The sequence below is a fragment of the Pygoscelis adeliae genome, unplaced genomic scaffold (assembly GCF_000699105.1).
Source record: "Pygoscelis adeliae isolate BGI_AS28 unplaced genomic scaffold, ASM69910v1 Scaffold127, whole genome shotgun sequence".
NCBI classification, from domain to species: domain Eukaryota; kingdom Metazoa; phylum Chordata; class Aves; order Sphenisciformes; family Spheniscidae; genus Pygoscelis; species Pygoscelis adeliae.
The window spans coordinates 128541-139900 of record NW_008825208.1 but is presented as its reverse complement, the minus strand read 5'-3'; the positions used below and the strand labels follow the sequence as shown (position 1 = coordinate 139900).

General features: G+C 37.3%; 1 protein-coding gene across 1 annotated transcript in view; it reads right to left on the bottom strand.

Annotated features, from left to right (window-relative positions):
* Positions 1 to 674: 674 nt before the first annotated feature.
* BDP1 (B double prime 1, subunit of RNA polymerase III transcription initiation factor IIIB) overlaps positions 675 to 11360 on the bottom strand; it is a 55445-nt gene continuing 44759 nt past the window's right edge. The window contains 7 exon segments of the mRNA XM_009328976.1: positions 675 to 3062; positions 3431 to 3671; positions 4993 to 5287; positions 6175 to 6217; positions 7123 to 7339; positions 8780 to 8969; positions 10528 to 10588. Of these exon segments, the coding sequence (XP_009327251.1) occupies positions 2934 to 3062; positions 3431 to 3671; positions 4993 to 5287; positions 6175 to 6217; positions 7123 to 7339; positions 8780 to 8969; positions 10528 to 10588 (1176 nt within the window). The 3' untranslated portion in view covers positions 675 to 2933.

The following is an 11360-nucleotide window of genomic DNA, read 5'->3' as shown; positions in this document are numbered from 1 at the left end:
GTCCTGCCTGTCGCGGGCCGGCTGTAACTTGGGGAATTAAACTCGATAAAACGCAAAAGCCTCTCCCTTTACAGATCGGCGTCAGTACACCGCAGCTCCGCGCTCCATCCCGTCCCCGTAGCACTTGGTGCAAGATACAGCTAGAGAACTCCCTTTGAAAGAATTGTTAGTACGCTTCACTTCTCAGACAGGATTACGTGCTTGTGCAACCCAGAAAAGTCCTTGCCAGTCTTGCCATTAACTGCAGAACTGCGACAGTAATAGTTACAGATCTTTTTTAAATCCTAACCTCTTTGCTTGAGTTGCTTCCTCGTTGGAAAGCTTTGCCGTTTTCCAGCATTCGTTTTATTTTGTTTTTAAACAAGGCTGTATTTTTTTATTTACGGAGAGATGGCACGGGGAAGCCGGATACCCAGTAAATTACGCTCTACTCTAAAACAAAACCAGAACCACACAAACAAGTGTATTCAGTCTCTTGCCACCACACAAGCAGGCCTGTATGCATCCCAGTGTTGCAGCCAATACTGTAGCCGTTCATTTAGCCCACACTTTTGTTAACTTACTATACCTATGAGCATGTAAAAAATGCAACTGATATTCTAAGAAATGGAAACACTGGTAATAGAAAATAATTTATTCACATAATTTACATACAGAATATGACTACTTTCTTTGAAACAGAAAGCTTATATGTGATGATACAGGGAGTCAGACAACTCTAAGCAAAGCAGTCTTATGCCACATCTTTGTAAAAATGCTAAACTAATAGGCATTGAAATTTCATTGATCTTTTCTTACATGCTTCACCGTTATAAGACTTTCATACACAAAACAGAACACAAAGTTGTCTTATCGCTATTCAAATTAAATATGTTGTTAAAAAAAAAATCCTCTAACAAAGTGCATGTGATTTACTGCAAGGGAAAAAAATGAGTAGCCCCAATTAACAAGGTAGATAAGGCACCTTAAATCTTAGTAATGAAATAGTTGTGGGGTTTTTTTTTTCCTTGTAATATGAATGCAAGCTAAAATGTACACAACTAAATGTAGAATGGTTATCACCTCAGAAAGTACTTAGGGCAATTATTTTATAGCAACTCCCACAAATCTATTTTTAGGCTCTATCAGTGCAAGTGATTTAAACATGCCACATGTATCAAGAACTAAACACTTGCATACCTAAAATAATATCTATAAGATATACAATACATGGAGCTTTTTGTATAGATTAATCTATTTCATAATGTTTACAGTAAGACAATATTTAGATAAACATTTCAAGTTAAATGGATTAGGCAGAGCACAAGATACTGAACAGAAACTGGTGGTGGTCGTGGTTTTGGGGTTTTTTTTGGGGGGGAAGAGAGGTTGACAGTATGCTTTCAAGTAAGTTACTTTACACTGGGACTGTTAGTCCCTTTTCCATCACCTCAGGAAGATACTGCTGCTAGTGACATTTGATTGATAGAGGCCTGATAATGTAGCAATCTGCCGTAACAGTAGCTTTTCTCTGTATTTTTCCTTGTTGACAAAATTTTAAAGGCTCCTTCAGAAGCCTTGCCAATAACTTCTGAAGAGGCAAACATGCTCAAACTTCAAGTACTTCAAAATTAATTACTTATATGAAAATATAAGTATCAGTAAATGATTATCCAGTCCAAAGCTGAAGACAGGTTTCTTGAGAGCATAACAATACCATTTAAACATCAGTTGCACTTTCATAATAAATCATTTGTTTTACAAAAGTACCTGCTGGTATTAAGTAACAGGAGAAAAAATTAGACTACTTAAATCTATACACTTATTTTTGTGTAATAAGGAGTTTCAGAATAAATATTGAATCTTTCAACGACCACCTGACTTTGGGACTGCATGAACCTTGTTACCTCATGAAGACAATCTTCTTGATGAGGCAAGTAAAAAGTTAGACTAAAATCTAAAGCTACACCAGCATTTCATAGCGAGTTACAGTATAAGTAGACATGCAACATGAGGAAAACCATTCAAATTCAACTGCTTCAAAGTAGCAAATCCTCAAAGCAACCACATTGTATAGTCATGGTTTAAATCCAATCTTTGTGCTACTTTGCACAAGGGAAACCAAGGAAGTCAGCAGAGATACAAACACCTACACATAAAACCAAGGAAAAGAAACAGTATCTATCCCCTTATTTTCAAATTTAGAAGGAAATTAGCATTTATACTAGTAAACATTAACCTCTTCCTCCTGCTCCAATAGGACAGTTGCAAAGATTAACACTGTGTAGCATCTTTTAGTAAATTGTGTTTTTCTGGTTGTTCTCAACACATTTTTAAGGAACTAAACCCATTTGGCTTTTCAGGTTAGGATCTTTTAATTTATGTAATTAAAAACTCTTACAAAAATATGTCATTTGGAGATGCTAATAAAAATACCTGCAGTGCTTGACATACCTATGTATTTACTACACTACTTCCAGTATTTGCATCCTGATCTACAGAGATTACACTATGCATAAAAGGTTCACTCCTCCTTCTAACACACTAACATAACATACTTCACAAAAAGAAGTAAAGAACTTGTATAACCAGTACCACAAGCTTTAGCATTAAAATTCAAAGTGATATTTGTAACAAGATTAAGCATTTTTTCATTGCACTTTTCTGGAAGATAGTCATGGACCCGTTATTGGCGTCTAAACAAATGAAACTATAAGCGAGCAGCCGCTGGTCCGGTCCAATGACATCAATGTAGTGGTTCAGATGTCAACATTTTAAAAGTATCCAGGTCACTTCAGAAGGAATCCATTTCATCTTTATGGAATTTATTAACAACAGCTTGGCTGACAGTAAGTGTGGCATAATGAACAATAGAACAAATCAGAACTTCTTAAAAATATTCTTGTCTTGTGGCATTATACTATCAGATCCCAGGTTTTTATAAAGCAAATTTGCTATTCTGAATCATCCACTTCCATAAAGATGTCACTGAAAAAATACTCAGAGATTCTGGTTGGCTCTTCTTCCTTGTCTTGATCTTTAGCACAGAGGGGTGGCTTCTCACATGGCTTGTTACTTGGAACCTAGTAGAAAAAGAAGAGGCTGCTCTTAACAGTCTTAATCTGTTTGTAAGTGTGTGTGTGTGTGTGCACATATATGTGTGTGTGTGTATATATATATATGCACTTAACTTCCTGTCTAAATTAGAAGCTCTAGACAAAAAAATTCAGAGTTTACTGAAAATGGCAAACAAGTAGATATATGTGCAGAGAAAAAACAACTTAGTTCCCTTTTAAGTTTCCTAGACATGTACAAGTCAGGATTTATTCACTGGAGCAGGTACCTCTCTCTAAGCATGAACACTACATACCCACCTACCCACTCCTGAAACAACTAATTCACTGTTCTTCACATCTCAAAAATGCAAGGGCATTCAAAAGTAAACACATACCGTAACTGCAGCATCAGCAGCTACATTCTCATACTCCACAGATGATGATGTGCTTGTAGAGGGAAGGGAACAAGATTCCCTATCATCCTTAGTGGATGGAGTGGGTTTTTTAAGACTTCGCTTTGGAGTCACAATTCGAGGTTTTTGGATCTTCCCGCTATTCCCTTTGGTATCTTCTGCAGATTCAGAACTACTTTTTTTGCAAATTAAAGATAAAAATCCCAATGGTTTTCGTCCACCCCTGTTCAAAACAAATACAGTCAGGATGTCATAGGATTGCTCCATAAAAGGAAGATGTAAATAGTATTACAGAAGTTCAATTCATTACACAGGAAACACAACTCCGAGATCTATGAAAATTCCAAGACAAAAAAACCCAAAAAGTCATTCTGAGAAAGGCTTTTGTGTTACTGAATATTGTGGCACAAGAGTTTTTTGAAGAGTTACAGAGACTCTTGACAATCTCCAACCCTGAGAACAGGAACCTGTAAAAAACCTCTACTAAACCAGAGCCTGTAACAAGCTTCTAGATCCTCAGATTCCAAGAGGAATGGAGACATACTCCTAAAGAACAAACTGAAAAGAGCATCCTTCATGTAATCAATGGAAAAAGAAACCTGATTCCCAAGGATGGGGCCACAGCAGACTGTCTCAAGCACTGGAAAGAAGGCTATCTGCTGCAGGTTTTCAGCCTCTCAACAGCATCATACCTAGTACCAGTGAACTTACGGAAGTCCCAGTGATAAGGGAGGTACAGAGAGTATCAACTTTTCACGTTGTTAAGAGTTTACAACTTAGAAAGTAAACTTTAAGGCAAGGATTCTGATGTTATGCATCATTACCCAATTGCTGTGGATGTCCCAGGTACAAATAATCAGTTTTGGTACTCACACAAGCATAATGAAAGAATAAACGACAGGATCAGAACAGACTAGTGGAGCACCACAATCAAAATCAGTGAGCATGAGAGCAATAGAGAGCAGGAACTCAAACACTTAAACATTATAGAAAGGAATATTAAAAAAAAATCCACAGTCAGATGGATAGATAAGAGGAATATCCTCTGACCTGTCAAGATTGAAACTCCTCTGGGGAAATGACACATCTTCAGTAGTCCTAAAAATCCAGTGTGCTCAGTACTATACCAGTAACAAATCTTATTGGCAGAAGGACAAAAATCAAAACAAGTGGATGGGTATATGTATCACAACATTAGACTGAGCTAAGGAAAACAACAATTATCTTAAATCCATATCATAGCCAACGGATGTCTGCCTCACAAGAGGCATCTGTCAGCGTCTAAATAGACACACCATACGTCAGTAGTGTCCCTTGGTCAATCTGCTCATTTAATGAATAAAATAATTCAAATTTCAAAGCAGACAGTTTGATCCCTTCTAATTTGCTGAGGAGCATAGATACTGTAACTCTTAGCCATTTAGATCACAAACGATGGTACTACTCTTCTTGTAATACTAAGTGGAAAAAGGATATAAAAACCTCAATATGGAAACAAGGTCGTTTTTACAGAAAACGTTGACAAAACATTATTGTGTAAATACCTGAGTAATGGAGTTTTTGAAGATGATGCTGGGCTTCCAGAAAATTCTAACTGTCCAGATTCATGCACATCCCCCTGCTTTCCTTGCCCACTTATTTCTGCTTTTCTGTTAGAGGTTAATCTGGACATCACCTCCTCTTCCTGTTTGGATGCTGAATTCTCAAGTGGTGCTTTCCCTAAGTTCTCCAAAGGCTCAGGCTGGCTGCTCTCAGCCAGTGGTGACACAGACTCAGACACCAACACAGAGGTAAGTACTTTTTCCTTTGCTGAAGCCTCTGTTTCTTGAAAAGGACTCCCTGTAAAAGGAGTTGAGAGTCATTCAAGGACTTCAGTTACGTAACTTCAGTGATAACACAACAGCCCAAAAGATGCATGCGATGTTAAGATGGCTCGCACCATTACAAGAGAAGGGCTGAATTTTTGTTCAGTTTTTTGTCCTTTTTTTTTTTTTTTTGAAGTCACCACTAAGAATTAAAAGTCCACGGTCTACTTTTAAAGGCTGTAAGATCTTACAGATTAATGGGGGAAAGCTGGTAGAAGTGTGGTTTTACAGCACACTGCTGCCCATCCTTTACAGCACACAATAGAATTTAGTCAAGTCACCTAGCCGTTTAATTTCCCTTTAAAATCTTTTTCAGGGCCAAAAAGTAGTTCTCCAAACCCTTCACAGGCTCAGATCACTGAAGATTGCATTGTCAGCCGTTCTGCTTTCCCTCTAATTCTTCAGAGTCAGATTAAGCTTTCAAACAATTACATTGTGCATATTTTTTTTAAAAGACAAATACAAAATAATATAAAAATAAGTTATTTTGGCATAGTATGGTTAAAATACCAGTTAATACCTTTGGTTATTAGTGCTCTCCAACAGGTGGAAATATTTGCTTAACAGAAGATACCATGTTTAGTCCAAAAAACCTCCCAAATTTCACAAACAGACTAGCTACAGCAATGTTTTTAGAACCACTATTAAATTAACAGCCAGTTACGTAATCCAACACATCTAGTTTATAGCAGAAAACATGGAATGGTGGTATTAGGGTATTACCGGGAAAATTTGTTTCTACTTTTACGTGAGATAGCATCAGACAGGACTATTTAAGCACAACAACCACCAGTATTAAACTGTGATGTAGTATGCATTTACATTTATTATACTTTGTTTTACGAGTTTAAGTTTACCTACCAGAAGCTATCCCTAGAGCATTTGTGGATTTAACTGAATAACCCTGTATTTAAAAAAGAAAAAAAGAAGTTATTTCTCTACTTCTTTCAATATAGAAGAGACAATGAAAGTTGTTAAAGTCATCTCATGCAGTTCATATCAGTGTACAGTTCTAAGAACAGAAGTGATACAGAAGACTACATCTTCATCACTTAACTCATTTCCTGAGCAGGCTTTTCAAGGTGTTCTTATGACAAATGACTCAAGACAAGGATGTCAAGATGAGAGGTCGAAGAAGGAAGAGGATTGTTATTCAGTCCTTCCTAGAAAAGCTTCCTGAATCATGTGAGGAATTATCACCCATTCCCTCACCCAGACACTCTACACAATCTTAGCCTACTCACAAAAATGAATGGTAGTCACTACCACAAGCTTGGTCATATTCTAAAAGCACAGAGAGAAGCTGGAAACATGCTGGCCATTTTATTTGCAGCTTGTTCTTTTAAACTAATACCCGCTATGTTAAAAAATGGTAGGAACATATCTAACAACTTCTTCATGTCACAGACACCATGAGGAATCATAACATCATTCAGTGAACCTAGACAGTCTGCCAGTCATCCAATATACATCTAGAGTTTCCCCTCCTGCAATGTTGTTGTTGGAAAGGCTGTGGTGAATAAACCAAACAAAACACATCACCAGTCTGCCTATTAGGAAGCCTAATAAAAAAAACCCTGAGAACCTACAGATTCTCCAAAAAATTAACACTAAATCAACAGCCCAAAAACTGTCATAAAGTTCAAAATAAAAAGCAATCTATGGGTGTTGATTTTCCCTTTAAGTTGTACAGGCAGTACATTTTTAAGCAAGTGACACCGTTAAACAATAAACATAATTAAAATGCTCCATTACGTGTTATGCATCTACACTATGCATAAACACTTACTTACCAAATTACCATCTCACCTTGTAAGTGGTTTCCAAGTTACCTTCCACTACAACAGTAGACAGAGTTTTCTTGGCAGGAGGAAAATCATTCTCTTCAAGCTCAGCAGCTGACCTTTTTTGAGTTGTCTGCAAATTTGGAATGGCCTCTACTGATGCACTCTCTAGTTGTTTGGTTTCCATACTGCTGTTTAAAGGTGCACTAAATTCATCAGGTGCAGTTGTCAAGGATCCAATGCTGTTTATATATAAAGTCATTATTGTGACCAAGAAGCCAAAATTTACCTTGTATAACATTTCTGTATGGAAATTACACATGGATCTATGGTGATACTCTTTCTTGCTTAATGTCAATATTAACTTCAAATGTACTATTTACTACCAAGAAACATTTTGCTGCGCTATCTTAAGTTAAAGAATTGAGTTCTTCTAGTCATAATTGAATCTAGTTACTTTAGAAGCTGTTCTATTTGAACTCCATGTGATATTTTCATAAAATGTAAAAATATGACAACTGATAAACTGCCCTAGAAAATCCTAAAATACAGTACTATTTATATGCACAGTGGAATCTTCATCCCCATGTGCCCAGACCCTTCCACACACACCCCTCCCCCCTGGTATGATCTCAGAAGACAGCAAGACATCTAGGGAAGCAGCTGAAACGAGGGAAGTAGGGTAAAGCAGTAAGAGACAGTGAGACAGAAGATGTACCCTAACTCTGCCTGTCAGCAATTCTGTCTATCATCAGTAGTTCCACAGGAGTTAGAATTCTTACATTGTGTACCCAAAATTCATTGTGTATCCAAAATTCACTCAAAGACCTATCTTGTTAATAACTAAGGGAATGACATCTGATGTCACAGGGCAAGGTCCTCTACAATGATGTGGAATTGCATCACACCTCTAGTTATGATCTGATGACTTACATTAACATAGTAATAGGGGTTTTTTTACAACTTTGCAACACTTCCTATTCTTCAGAATGTCTTTTTCCTTTGATGTTGGCTTTTTCCTCCCAAACTGACCAGGAGATTTAGTTCAACTGTAATGTTGAAATAACAATTTTGTTATATTGCATTGAGGAGTTCTACTTGTAAAAGAAACTCAAACCCTTTGTATCACAGTACTGCAAACCAGCTATTATTCTGTTGAATAATTCATTTGCTTTTTAGCACTTCTGCCTTTTGAACATGGCACAAACTCAAGAGAATGATACCTCAATTTATGTCCACTGTTTATCATGTTCTCCAGAAGACCATCTACACTAAAAATTTGGAAGAGCAATTAACGGACAGCTACTTTACAAAACTGTTCAAGTACTGTAAAAAATGCAGACATGTTTAGATTTTTCATTTCAGTTACTTTTCATTTTAAGTACCCATGACAGAATAGACTCAGGCTGGACAAATGACTTCTACTAAAAAGGAAGACTTGCTCTAAAGGATAAATCACAATTAAGGTTGACACCCAAATCCCAGCTAACTAAAACACTAACTTTAAACCACTGATGAGATCTTTCCGAAATCTGACTAGAGCCCTTTTCACTTTCTTAATTCTCTGACCAGTCTGCCAAAATTATTTCTTCTTTTGAGAAGTTCTAATCTGTGATGCACGTTCAGGGAACAATCAAGGTTCACAAAAAGTGTTTCACTTTGCACAAAAAGAAAGCATTTACCTCTCCACTTCAGTCATGCTTGTTTCACTTGCATTTATTGGGCTGATAAGTATTGGGGCTGGGAGTAAAGGTTCTGAAGTTTGTTCCAGCAAAGCAGATGCATCAAACTCTTTTGAGTCAGCTGGGATTTCCACCAATGTTAAAATGAATGTCTGTTCCTCCTCTGGACATCTATGATCATTGTTCACTACTATAATTTTTTCACAGAAACAAAGAAATAACAAAAATCTATTATTCAAGTTTGAAATTACACTGTTCTCTTCAGGCCCTCCCTAGCTTGAAGTATTAAATCTTAGGCACTCATTTCTCCACGGAAAGAGGCACTGGGGATATTCTTGAGACAATATCCTTCCCTCTTCTTAGATGAGATACACATCATCACCCCCTGGAGCCTATTCATTGCAGTGGAGTCCTGATTACCATTCAGAATGAAGAATATTAAAAATGCCTAGTAGGGATGGAGCTTTTTAAATGGGTGTTCTTGCATTAAAGAACAATCTGCAGTTTAATTAAACTTATGTAATGGTGGTCAAATGGTCCTCTGTCTTTAATTGCAACTGTCAGGTATTAAGATTTACTTCTTTAAATGGCAGGAATCTGCTGTTTTGATGGTAAACACAAGGATTTTCCCCCTCACTGTGGACTTGCAGAAGAGGTCCTGAGAATTATAGTCTTGAATTTAATAAATGAAAAATATAAATAATTTAGTCAACAGATGGACATTAACAGATAACTGCCAACTGCCATCCATGAGAATGAAATTAAGGAGAGAACATTTGTAAAGTTTTCAAAAGATGGAAAACAACAGTGCTGCTCCATTACTTAAGACAGCTCTCATTCTTGATGCAAAGCTGCTGTTATTCCAATCTCAACTCACTTTGGTTCTTTATTTAATTAAAGATGATTTAAGATGCTCCATCCCAAGATCCTTGCAATAACAGAGCATAACAACAGATGTCTAAGAAGTATTAGCCCTGTCTTTTGCACGTGCTCTGGAGTTACAACTTCGGACTGCAGTTTCCATGTAAAGTAAGTATTCTGGGCTTCCGACACAGTGATTTTCCCATACCTTAGACAAGTATTGGTTCCAAACCAGCTCCATTTCAATTTGTTTTAGGGAAAAGCAGCCATCACCTTCATACCTTTCATCACATCTAATCAGTTAGGAGTTAATCTGCTGACTCACTACAGCTAAAGAGGGAAGTCTGGTTGTTTTCTTCCTTTTTCTTCCCCTCTTCTCCTTTCTCCCCTGCTCCACACTTCCACAGTCCAGCCCCTCCTACTCACACAACTCTGACACTGGCATTCACTCGACAACTTCACAAGCCACTATAGCTCACTAAGCCAGTGGAAAACTACACAGGTCCTCTCCCTCTGTCACATTCGATTTTTGACAGGTAAGTGAGTCAGAGGCTCATAAAGGGCTCTAACAACTGCTAAACTTTGCACCAGGTAAGCAGCAGGAGCTCACAGCAGGGAGAAGAGAGCAAGAAGTTGCCCTTCCACTGATACTTAAACTTAATGAAGTGCCATTCAAAAAGTTCCCAAGTCTAGTTTGTGTTAATGAAATGTAATGATGAGAGGCTAGGGAGGGGAATGGCACTGTGCTGTGGGTCATTATTTTTGTTAATGAAATAGATTGATTGATCAAGTCAATGAAAACATTTTAAATTTTTTTTACTCAGCTTTGCATAACTGCAATATACACGTGTGGGCTTTTGCTAACTTAGAATATTAGCTCATTATACCTGAAGTTTCTTCTGTGCTGCTTACACATAGTTGTTGAGAATCCTGAGCACAAGCTTCCTTCTAGAAATAACACATTTGAAATAAAACAAGTTAATAAATCTGAGAAATAACTCTAGAAAACAGGAAAGAAACAAAGCACGTCAAATGCTGAAGAGCCAAAAAATCTAATGACATCATCATAATTGCATTTTGTCAGCTTTTACTTCTAGCTATTCTAGGTTGAAGGATATTAGCCTGACAAGGACAAGAAACACTTGGGCAATACAAAATTTATATGCAGCTCATTGTCTGTATTGATGGTTTGTCAAAATAAATTTATAATTCCTACAGCACAACTCTGTCAGAGATGACTCACATAATAAATTGCCCAGTGGCACTAAGAACACAAATTCCCCCAACCATTACAAAACCACTGAGTGCTAAAGAAAAACACCAAGCTCTGCAACTCATCTAATCCCTTCCCTTTCATGGCATGTACCTTTGCTAAAAACAGGAATACTCCACTGCAAGTTGCCTCTTCTTACACTCTCTGCCAGTCCTGTAAAAGCCAAATCATTCTTGTACTTTGTTCTAACACAAGATCAGCCTTGGCACACCAACAGGTTGCACTGCGGAAACAAGCTACTACCCATCAGCTGTTCCACCGTAACTGCATGAACATTGATCTCAGGCAACACTAGAAAACCTGAGGGTACTCAGAATGAACCTTTCTCTCATGAAGAAATAGGATATTTCTTCTTTATACTAGAACAGGGATACATAAACCACTGCAAAGAAATGGATGTGAAAGGCATACCGTTTATCCATGATAATATGCATGTAAAACTCTTCA